The sequence below is a fragment of the Mauremys mutica genome, chromosome 23 (genome assembly GCF_020497125.1).
Source record: "Mauremys mutica isolate MM-2020 ecotype Southern chromosome 23, ASM2049712v1, whole genome shotgun sequence".
Taxonomy (NCBI): Eukaryota; Metazoa; Chordata; order Testudines; family Geoemydidae; genus Mauremys; species Mauremys mutica.
The window spans coordinates 17,841,282-17,852,532 of record NC_059094.1 but is presented as its reverse complement, the minus strand read 5'-3'; the positions used below and the strand labels follow the sequence as shown (position 1 = coordinate 17,852,532).

At 50.8% G+C, this 11,251-nt stretch overlaps 2 protein-coding genes across 5 annotated transcripts; both read left to right on the top strand.

Moving 5' to 3' along the window:
• Positions 1-1,689: 1,689 nt before the first annotated feature.
• LOC123355406 (interferon alpha-inducible protein 27-like protein 2A) lies at positions 1,690-5,144 on the top strand. The gene is made up of 5 exons (XM_044997844.1): positions 1,690-1,739; positions 2,108-2,159; positions 2,861-2,899; positions 3,701-3,862; positions 4,802-5,144. The coding sequence occupies exons 1-5, from the start codon at positions 1,707-1,709 to the stop codon at positions 4,873-4,875; spliced, it is 360 nt and encodes a 119-aa protein (XP_044853779.1). The 5' UTR covers positions 1,690-1,706; the 3' UTR covers positions 4,876-5,144.
• An 862-nt stretch (positions 5,145-6,006) lies between these two features.
• Positions 6,007-10,976, top strand: LOC123355255 (interferon alpha-inducible protein 27-like protein 2). Of its 4 annotated transcripts, XR_006575035.1 has the most exons (6): positions 6,007-6,238; positions 7,566-7,686; positions 7,920-7,985; positions 9,088-9,126; positions 9,583-9,744; positions 10,755-10,976. XR_006575035.1 is itself a non-coding variant. In XM_044997532.1 (5 exons), the coding sequence occupies exons 2-5, from the start codon at positions 7,979-7,981 to the stop codon at positions 10,946-10,948; spliced, it is 288 nt and encodes a 95-aa protein (XP_044853467.1). In that variant the 5' UTR covers positions 6,010-6,238; positions 7,920-7,978; the 3' UTR covers positions 10,949-10,964. The 4 variants fall into 4 exon arrangements, 3 of the variants coding, with proteins under 3 accessions (XP_044853467.1, XP_044853465.1, XP_044853466.1); XM_044997532.1 differs by lacking the exon at positions 7,566-7,686 and having other exon boundaries at positions 6,010-6,238; positions 10,869-10,964; XM_044997530.1 differs by lacking the exon at positions 7,566-7,686 and having other exon boundaries at positions 6,024-6,238; positions 10,755-10,971.
• Positions 10,977-11,251: the final 275 nt, after the last annotated feature.

The following is an 11,251-nucleotide window of genomic DNA, read 5'->3' as shown; positions in this document are numbered from 1 at the left end:
AGCCCACAGAATAATCTTTTAAAAAGTGTTTTGGGCCCTTGGTCATCCACCAGGAAGCAGCAAAAATAAATAGAGGCAGAACCCGAGTGGCATGTTTGCTCTGCGCCTCCTCTGGATAACCTTTGTCAGGCAGGCAGACCCAGGAGCAGGACTGGAAACTTTTCAACAAAATGGTTTTCATTTTGCACACGGACTGTACCATCTGGCTCCGAATCGCAGGGGCTAAGATTTGGAGGGGGGACGGGGTGGGGGGAGTTGAGCACACTTTGACTGCTCACAAGTGAATCCTCCCTAATCCTGTGTTTAACGGGGAGCGAGGGGACCCTGGCATTTTCCCTGCCTTTGGGGCGGGCTGCTTGTCCTGCACTCTAGACACCCACCCAAAAGCTGGTTCACTGTAGATAGCTGGGTCCAGCGCTCCCTATATATAGCGACATTCCCTCGGAGGGGGCACCAAGCTTCTGCCCCAAGGCTGACGGTAAGTTGCTACTCTATTGATAAGAGAATTTTACCCTGCAATGGTGGGAAGCAGCATTTGCTAAAAACAAACACATTGAACAGGCAGCTCCAGCAATTGTACTTTTCCCCCATAACATAAGTAACATTTTTAACTTTGCCTGGGCTTCAGGTACCTTCTAATTAGGATTGGAAGGGTTAGATTTGTATTGATAAATGTGGATTGCCTCATACGCACCCCCACAAAAAATATTTCCAATAACTGAAGTTTAGGGATAGGCAAAGTAAGACAAATGCTGCTGGAGAACTTAGAGTTTGAATGAAGTATATTTATTGACTTTGGATATTTTGATATGTGATGCTGACAATTCATCGTAGTGGTTAGAAGGCTTCTGCCATTAAATAATTATTCACACACACCCCCCACCACACACACACAGCCCTACCCCAGTTGTCTGCCCATCCCCAATAATTTCCTGCGATGGTAAAAATTTAAATCTATAAAAATGCTTAAAACCCACAATTTTGCACAACTGTGACGATTTAAATAGATACATTTTTAAAAACCCACTATTATCTGTTAATTTATTTTAAAAACATTAATTCTGCCAACCTTATCTCTGGGAGGCTTTCCCTGGAGCAGACAATATTCACAACAGATGTGGAAAGAAGGCTTCCAACAAAGTAACTTCCCCGTTAGTAAGATCCTTTTCAATCTGATTTCCTTCCCGTGCTTAGCCGCACGTCTAATTAAGGAACCTCGTACAGTAGAACCTCAGAGTTACGAGCTGACTAGTCAACCGCACGCTTCGTTCGGAACCAGAGTAGGCATTCGGGCAGCAGCAGAGACAAACAAACGCCAGTACAGTGCAGTGCTGTTACATGTAAACTACTAACAAAAAGGGAACGTTTAAAACAAAAAAAATTTGACAAGATAAGGAAGCTGTTTCTGTGCTTGTTTCATTTAAATTAAGATGGTTAAAAGCAGCAATTTTCTTCTGCGTAGTGAAGTTTCAAAGCTGAATTAAGTCAATGTTCAGTTGTAAACTTTGGAAAGACCAAGCATAACATTTTGTTTAGAGCTAGGAACATTTCCGCGTTACACACGACCCCCATTCCCAGGGGGTTCGGAACTCTGAGGTTCTACTGTATTTTTTAAATCCAAGTTTGCTTTTACTTTCGTTTCTCCCAGCTTGGGCTGGGAAATTGAAACCTAGAGATCCTCTTTCACCTGCCTGTCATCAGTGATTATGCAAACTTCTCTAATGCGCTTGGATTGTGAGGTTTGGTTTGGGTTTTTTTTTGCGGGGGTGGGGGTGGAAGGGAAGGGTTGTCTTTGATTTTGAGCCACATTTCACGTGAGTCCCCCTTGAAGAGCCTCCCAAGTCTAACTTCTGTGCAGAGAGCTTGGAAATTCTTAGTGGACACATTTGAGTTGGTCTCAGACAATCTGCTGGGACTGGGTGGGGTCAGTGAACAACACTGGTTTAAAAAATATTCTGGAAGGGGCATGTACAAACACCAGTAATTACACGTGTGCTGCTTGTGCAGCCAGTGGTGTAGCCCCACACCCGTGGCACCGGCCCCCAGAGGCTGTATTTGGGAGGATGCTCGGATCTGGACTAACTGCATTTCCCACTTTCTGTCCAAGGCTAACGATACCCAGGTGACAGACTCAGAGCCACACGCAGCAAACATGCTTGGTAAGAGCCTTTTATTTACCTGCGCCTTGAACAAGAATTGCCCCCCGACAAAGTCACCATGCCGTGCTGGCAGCCAGCCACCCCTCGAAACCCAGAACAGGGGGAGGCCCTGGACACTTCCTGTGCAGCCCCAGCACTGCCTTCCTGCAGCGGGGCGTGCGGGAGGAAGGGTCTGCCTGTGGCCGTGAAGAGAACAATTCAGAACTAGCCTCTCTGGCTGGGTTCCTTCTACCTGGCGCTGGCAGTACTGAGGCGAATCTGCTTTGGACTCATCACCGCCATAGAGCAAACAGCCTCCTGGGTGGGGCCAGGAAGGGGTGGAGACTTCAGAGCTACTTCGGTTTTTCTTTTTTAAATGTTCCTTTTGCAACAGACTGGAGCATCCCCAAATCCCTTCCCTCTTGCTCTGCTATTCTGACCCTCGCTGAGGCTCTTCATGGCGTCCCTGGCCTTGGCTGCAGCCTCCTGGCCAGTGAGATGCTGCTTTACAGAGACAGGGAACCCACCAGGTAATTCTCCAGGCTGAGTGAGCGTCACTCTCCTTAGCAAACACATCACATTGGAAACAGGCACCGCAGCTGCTTTAGATGCAGAGGCTCGAAAAAAATAAATCCTGGGGCTCACTAAGGGCACGACCTCCCCAGCTTTGCATGGTTCCGTGGTTATTGCGGGGTCACTAACGTCAGATTCTCATTCCCCAGACAGTCTTGTTACGCTGGCTGGAGCAGGCGTTGCAGCAGGTAAGGGGCTAACCCATGGCACCGATTAGTTGACACTTGACATCTGTACTTATCAAAGACTTATTGAAGGGGGCTGGACTAGGTACCTCCTGAGGTCCCTTCCAACCCTGAGATTCTCTGATTCTATTCGGCCAGGGACTCTCCTGGCTCACCAGCTGCCCCTGCAGTGCAGGGGTCCCTCCTAGTGCGAATGAACCTCAGGAGAGCCAGGCATCCTGTGGGGAGCCAGACCTCTGCCCCTGTCCGCTTGACTTCTTCCCCAGCCCACATGAGGCTGCAGGGTCGCCGTGGGGCAGGGAAAGGGGCTGGAGAGAAGCCCTTTGAAACCCTGCAAGCCCACAGCTCACTTTGCTGGTGTGAAAACGGGGAGCCTGTACCCACTGGGCTATACTGGGCCTAGGCCTTCCTTGGACTGTATGTGGCCTCGGTGAGAGCTCCATCCCCAGCCATTGCCCTGGCGCTGTCCTTCCACGGGGCGACCGGCCCCAGAGGAATGCGGCCCGGTCCTGTAGCATCAATGCACTCCGCTGAGCAGAGCTAGGAAGGCAAGATGCTGCTTCTGAGCTCCACTTGTGCACCCTGCTCGGGCATGCTTTGCAGGTTAGCGAAACGTTCCGTTCCGGGAGTGGTTCTCAGACGGCTCTGACCCTGTCGCCCTTCCTGGTTGCTAACCACGCGATCCATTAGACCACCCAAGAGAGGAGCTGGGCGGGTGGACGGATGCAGGTCCATGGCTCTGCTGCTGAAGCAATTGCTGTAGGAGCCTGGACTGTGCTTAACCTCGCTGTGTCATGAATGCAGGGGTGGCATTCGTTGGGATCCCAGTAGTAGTCGGGGCAGTCGGCTTTACTGGAGCAGGCATTGCAGCTGGGACACTTGCTGCCAAGATGATGTCAGCAGCGGCCGTAGCCAACGGAGGAGGGGTAGCCGCTGGCAGTGTTGTGGCAGTGCTGCAGTCCATTGGTAAGTAACGGGGAGCTCCCCTTTCACTGAAATGCATGTGTCTCTGGTAGTGCTCTCCTGCCTTATGAACAACCCTGCATGGAGAGAGTCCGTCATTTCTGTGGTGCTTCTGATTTCTCTTGCATGTAATGAGGAATAAGCCCTGACTGGCCAAACCTGCTCCTCACAGATCCTGCTAATAAACTGCTAAGCACTTAGATGCAACGTGCTCTAGCTCAGGGGTAGGCAACCTATGGCACGGGTGCCGAAGGCGGCACGCGAGCTGATTTTCAGTGGCACTCACACTGCCCGGGTCCTGGCCACCGGTCTGGGGGGCTCTGCATTTTAATTTAATTTTAAATGAAGCTTTTTTAACATTTTAAAAACCTTATTTACTTTACATACAACAACAGTTTAGTTATATATTATAGACTTATAGAAGGAGACCTTCTAAAAACGTTACAATTATTACTGGCACGCGGAACCTTAAATGAGAGTGAATAAGTGAAGACTTGGCACAGCACTTCTGCAAGGTTGCCGACCCCTGATCTAGCTTCTCTGTTCACTATCCCTCTGGCTAGGTGCTCGGTCCGTACCGTGGCTCGCTTCCATTGTTGTAGAGGAATAGATGGGATCTTCAGAAGCACTCAGGGTTCACCCACCTCACTCTGTTCTCACTGGGGATGTGCCCATTGACTTTAAGGGGAATAGAGTTAGTGCCCTGTTTGAAAATCCCACTCCTGTTCAAGGTTGCACCATCAAGGCAGGTCAGCAAAGTACAGCACTGGCCTCTTGGCTCCTGGTAAAAGGGACTCTACCAAGCAACAGTGTAACCTATTGCATCCATACAGAAAGCACAAAGAGTCTCGACTTCTGTAGTGCCAGGCCATGGGAAGGGGATACCTGGCCTGCTAGTATAACGTCGTGATACTGACTAGCTGATTCTCTGTTTCCTCTCAGGTGCCGCAGGCCTCCCTGCAGCTGCCAACGCTGCGATAGTAGGTGCTGGGGCGGCAGTCGGTGCCTTACTCTGAAAGCTACAGCTGCTCTTTTACGCTCTGGAAGATACACTGATTCGTCTGCTGCAGTTTCTCAATTGGAATCAGGCTAATGCAACAAATAGCAAGTTAGAGAAATGGCTTTGTAGTTGAATGCAAAAGCAAGTGGCCTGTAGAAACAGTTCCCACACATCTGCTGCTTATTCTACCTTCTCAACAACAGACTTCGAGTTCTGTTGGGATTCTGGCTGAATTATTGCTGTTGGCTGAAATGTGACAAATCAATAAACTTTTGCAAATTTAAATGCCCCGAGTTGTTATGGTTGAAAATGGTTGATTGTGTGTCAATGAAAAATAGCTCACCGAATGTGCACACACACCTTCACGCCAGTGTATTGCCAGAACCAAAGTAAAGTGTTGTCAAAGTGAAAAAAGAGCTAGAATCTCTCGGCCCCTGCCAGAGGTAGATCCATCCAGTATCCTCCTCCGAGCCAGCTTTGCAATAAGCCTGGGGTTTAATCTTGTGGCCACGCAACGTGGCTCCGGCTAGCCATTCCTCGCTCAGTGGCGGGTTACTCGGTAGCCTGCTGCCACCTCTGCTGACTGTCCTTACTGTTTCTTGATGACTCAGCTCCAAGACACGCAATAAAGCTCTAACAAAAGCAACCCCTGCTACTAGGGCCCTCGTGGTGTGGATTGCTGCAGCCGCGCCTCCAGGCTCCCCGTTACTGTGACAGTCTCAAACGAGGATGAAACTGTTCTCTGTCTAGCCCAGGCATTAGACTTACGTGGCTATTCGAATCAAACAGAGGTTTGGGCCTTGTCACTAAAAAGCCCTCCCCCCTTTCAGCCTCTTGGGATGTCGCCATTTCACTAGTTCACCTTGACCACGGAATCGTCTAGGCTAATGTAACCAGCAAAAAAAAACCCCAACCAAGCAGAATTTTAACCCACAGAGGTGCCCTCTATCCTCTCTACAGCAGCACAGAAGAGGGTGGAACCCCAGGGGGTCAGTTGTTATATCGACAGACTGTTTCTTGGGCAAGGAGGTGGGTGGGTGGGACTCTGCCCAGCTAGGATGTGGCAAGGATGGGGTTTACTGCCTTGGCATAGAAGGACTGTACCATCTGGGTCTGGATCACAAGGGGAGGCACTCCAAGGGGTTTTCTCTGTTTGTGCCCTAAGCATGTTAACATGCAGATGCTCCAGAGTCTGTGTGTCCAGCGGCAGGGAGGCTAAAGGGGAGCAGGGCGTGGGCTCTTGCCATCCCTGCTATTGGTGGGGGATGCTTCGTCCTCTCTGCACACACACCCATGTAGTAGCAGACGCCTGGAAACTGGGCTCCTGATCTAGCTGCATTGCACAGCAATCAATTCATTCTGCTCACCAGACGCTGGAGGTAAGTTGCTGCTGCTCTGAGGGCAAGAGACCCTTCATTGTAACGGCACTGCCCACGGCTAGGGAATTTGCATGCAGTGGGTGATGAGTCAAGGAGAAGTGAGGGGCTGTCTATAAATTACATAAAGCATTGCGGGGTTGTGAGGGGGGGGGCTTAATTTTGCTTGTCTGTTTCAGTGTTACAAGGGGTGGATGGGTCAGTGGGTCTTGGCAAAAATCACCAAACTATGTTATGTCATTTATACACAGTCCCTGAAAGACAAATTGCCGGGGAAGTGACTGATGCCTTTAAATGAAATCCTACTTTAAAGGCCCAGCCAGCGTTCCTGATTCATGTTACTAATCAGGCTTTGGGAGAAAGATTCTTTCAGGGTGAAGAAAGTCCAACTTGGGCTGGAAAATAGAAACCTAAGAAATCAGTTTCGTTTCCGATGTTGTTTGGCACACAGCTGTAAGTGGGCCTGCTGTTTGGGCCAATCAGTGTCGGGAACACGGTCCTGTTAGTGCTTGCGTAGCTACAGCCGAGAGCAGGGCACATCCTTCTTCAAAGCTTCTGCATCTCTGTCTTCTACCAGCTCTTAGGGGAGACGAGGCGGGCGAGGTAATAGCTTTTACTGCACCAACTGTTGGTGTGAGAGCTGAGCTTTCAAGCTCCCCAGGCTCTTCGTCAGGTCTGGGACCGGGACGCCGAGTGTCACAGCTACCGGCAAGGTGGCACAGATTGTTTAGAATACGGAGTTGACACCTAGTCGAAGGGACCAGTCCCGGTGACGTGGCCGTTTAACACCCCTGCAGTCGTGGGACAAAGGGGTGGGTGGGTTACAGATTGTTGTCATAAGCCAGAAATCCAGTGTCCTTATTAAGCCCAGGATTTTTTAGCGTCTAACAAAATTTAAGCTTCCAGGCTTGTCTTTTGAGGGTGCTGGTTTCCTTTGAGGACAAGGCCTGAGAGATCACAACAGAGTGAGCCTCTAGTCAGAAGCGTTCGCCCCCTGGGTGACAGCGTGTTTTGTCTTTTATCATTTTCATGCGTGAGTCCAGCTGAGAGCGCAGCGATTGTCTGGCTTCACCCACATAGGGACCGGCAGGGCTTTTACCCCCAGCTGGCTCATTATATGGTTTTTAGAAGCCTCATCCCAGTTTACACGGCAGCTGCTATAGAAGGGGAGGAATTCACACATGCCAAGGGGGGGACGGAGGGAGGCGGGCAAAGATGACTCTTTGCTGAGGTGGTGACAGTCCAGGCAGGGGAAGGGAAGAGCAGACAGAGGGGCTGGGACGTGGTTGTTACCCCAGAATTTTTTGATGTGTGTGCTGCTCCCCAACAGATCTGTGCTCCCCACACATGCACTGGGCATGACTCCTTGCAGCTGGGCGTTCAGTTGTCCGTGAGAAGGTCCCACACACTCCATGTGGGGACCAGCTATGCAGGAGGAAGATGGGGTGCAGGTGGGTTACTCCAGCTATTAGCTTAGGCTCCGCAAAGGAAGGGGCCTGTGCTGATGCTCTCTTGTGTTAGTGGCTTTGGGACACCTCCCCAGAGCCGTACTGGGCGTTTGCTAGCAGGGAGCGGCCCTGTGCTGATGCAGACATAACCCCAGGCCTCTGGCACCGGCCCCAAGGCACAGGGAGTGGGTGGAGTTTCAGAACTGATCTAAGTGTATTTCTGGCTTTTTGCTCAGTGCTGACGAAGCGGAGCTGCTATCCCAGTGATCAGGGCGTGTGGGTCAGAGTCTCAGTCATGGTTGGTAAGGTCCTTCTCTTGCACTAACTGAGCTTTGACCAGGAACGGCCTCCGTCACAGGCACCACTAATGTGTCCGTGTATTGTATCGGGGGCAGCCGTGTTAGTCTGTAGCCACAAAAACATCAAGGAGGCTGGTGGCACCTTAAAGACTAACCTCACGTCTTCCCAAATAAATCCGTTAGTCTTTAAGGTGCCACCGGACTCCTTGGTTTTGTATCCATGTATTGAGCAGGCAGCCACTAACCCCGCAAGCCCAGAACAAGGGTTCTTGCACTGTCCTCTCACGCATCTGGCTCCCGCCCCTGTAAGAGACACGATTCTGGATGGAGATGGACCTCGGGTCTGATCCAGTTTGTCAATTCCTATGTACATGGGCAGGCCCAGGAAACCTGCTCTTCTAATGCAGCCCAGTGGTCTGTTCATACAGCGCGGCTTGCGTGAGGATCTATTTGCCATTGAACTTAGGCAGAGAAAGGCTTCCTGTGACAAGCATTAGCTTGGGAAGACCGGGAGGGGGCCAGATTCTGGCGAGGTACAGCAGTGTAAATCAGGAGTCCTTCCACTGATCTCACTGCTCCCTTGGTTCTCCTTTTAAATATCCCTTTTGGAGCATCTGAAACTTTATTGCCCTTTTCACTGCTGCGCCTACACGGCACTGAGGATCCCAGAAGCCACCTTCCCAGCTTTGCCGGCCCCACCGGGAGCTAGGCTGACCAGATGTCCCGATTTTATAGGGACAGTCCAGATTTTGGGGCCTTTGTCTTACATAGGTACCTATTACCCCGCACCCCCATCCCGATTTTTCATACTTGCTGTCTGGTCACCCTACCAGGAGCCCTGGGGCTGGTCAGTGCTCTTAAATCAAGAGAATGGAAGAGCCTTTCAGAGAGAGGACCACTGAGTACATGGCTCATTATCAAGTAGAAAGGCTCAAAGACGATGGCAAAGTGGAATCCAGCATGTTTAGAGGCAGAGAACTTTCAAACAAAATCCAGGTCACTCATGCTAAGCAGCGGCACAGGCCTCTCCCCCTTTCTATTCTTACCTGCTGATCGTCTGCTAAAGTCTTTGATAGCTCACTACTATAAACATTTCTTTTCCTAGGATTTATCCCCATTGCTGTTGGAGCAACTGTCGGATTAGGTAAATTGCAAGATCAGGAGAGTGGGTCAATATTGCAAAACACTTGAGATTGTAACTGAGATTTCTTTTGCTTCGGGTTTACTTGGCTCATCGGCTCTCCCGAAGCACAGGGGTCTCGCCTGCTGAGGCTATGTTGGCCCTTATGACCTGTGCGGAGCAGAATGCTGGCTGCTGCCTGTTACTCACGCAAAGCTGCAGGCGCTCACAGGAGAGCAGGGGGAGTGGCTGGAGACAAGTCCTTTGGACTTCTGCTTGCAGCAAGTTTGCTTGAAAATGTACAAGTCCTGTACTGAATTTTGCCACTGCAAAAATGGAGCCCTGGGTGGTGGTTCAGAGCATGAGCAATTGAAGCAGCGAGGGAGTCGGTCTGGGGGTGGCTCTGGGGACCGAAGCTAGAGATGCGGGGCTCTGGGATCCCATTTTGTGATTAACATCACAGCACTTTTTGTCATGCAGGCGTTGCCACCGTTGCTGTCCCAGCAGCCCTCGGGGCAGTCGGCTTTACTGGAGCCGGCATTGCAGCTGGGACACTTGCTGCCAAGATGATGTCAGCAGCGGCCGTAGCCAATGGAGGAGGGGTAGCCGCTGGAAGTACTGTGGCAGTGCTGCAATCTGTGGGTAAGTCTTGCAGGCATTAGGAGCTGAGCTTCATTCGTACACATCAGTCTCTGATCTTATGACTGGCAAACAATTCTGCAGTGAAAGATGATCTTAGTATTTCCACATTTGCTCTCACTTCTCTTGCACGTAAAGAAGAACTGGCCCTCCTGTCTTGGCAAATGAGCTCTGCTCCTCCCGGCGCATATGGTCCTCCAAATTATACTGTTATCAGTGGTCTCACTAGTGGGGACCTGGGCTCACTGCCTAACTAGCGCTGGCCTTATCCTGCACTCACCTAGGATCCTGTTCACGATCTTCTTACAAAGTGTAAACCCTCCGATGTAGGACCTCTAGCTGCAAATGCTGTCAGGCAAGAGGAGGAATTCCACATTGCCGGGGGGAATGCTTCCCCGAGCTCACAACTCTAGCCAGCCATGAGAAATTAAGCCAGGCCAGGGACGCTAGCCACATCCCAACACCGAACCGGGTGCACGTGCAATTCCACTCGGCTGCCACGACAGCGCAGAGGAACACAGACAAGCAGATGCTTGAAAGTGTTTTGGTTTTCTCAGTGTCCAGGAGAAGGGAATGAGGGGAAGGGGAAGAGATTAGACAGGAGCTGCTGTTACTCACGTAAATCCACAGAAGGCCCTTAAAGGTTATGGCAAAAGGAAGCCAGACCTGATTAACTCCACGCTAGCTTTGCACTGGACTCACTCACTATTCTGCATTAGACATAAATGACCCAAGCTAGAGGAACGCGGATTCCAATGTGTTCTGTGAAGACAGGTGAACAAAGCACGCAGCCTTTGTGTGTCGTACCCGTGCTGGGTGACGGCAGGCCGATTTAAGAGCATAATCCATTACATCCACGCCAAAAACTAAGGAGGGTTATTTGTTTTGTTGTGCCCCCAGTCAGATTGTGCGGGCAGGAGCTTTGCTGGAAATTGACGCACCAATGGCAGGGGTTAACTGGCCTGCCAAGAGAGCTAATGACCTGGGGTAAAATGTCCTCTGTTTCCTCTCAGGTGCTGCAGGACTTTCTCTTGCTACAAAAGGTGCAGTGACAGCTGTTGGGGGGGCACTTGCATTCTTCTTTCCAAAGTGAAAGCTACTACTGCTCTTCCCTCTTCCTCCTGCAGAAACAGCCGCTGCAACCTGCCTTTTGCTTGTTCTGCCATCTCAACAAACAGCCCTTACAATCCCTTTGGCTGGTGGCTGAAATGTGAGAAAACAATAAAAGCTTTTTGCTGATTTAAATGCATGTGGTCATTACATAGCGCAGCTGTCTCTCTCTCTCTCTCTCTCTCTCTCTCTCTCTCACACACACACACACACACACACACACACACACACACACACACACACGCTGAGTATTGTCAAAGTGTGACCCCAGCCCCGCTCATTTCACCTTCCCAGAAGAGGGCGCTGCAGGGCATTTGGGGTTCCCGCTCGTGTCCATTCCTGACTCAGGGGCAGGGGGCCGGAGGGCACGACGCTACTTCTCTTTCCAGTCTCGTGGGCG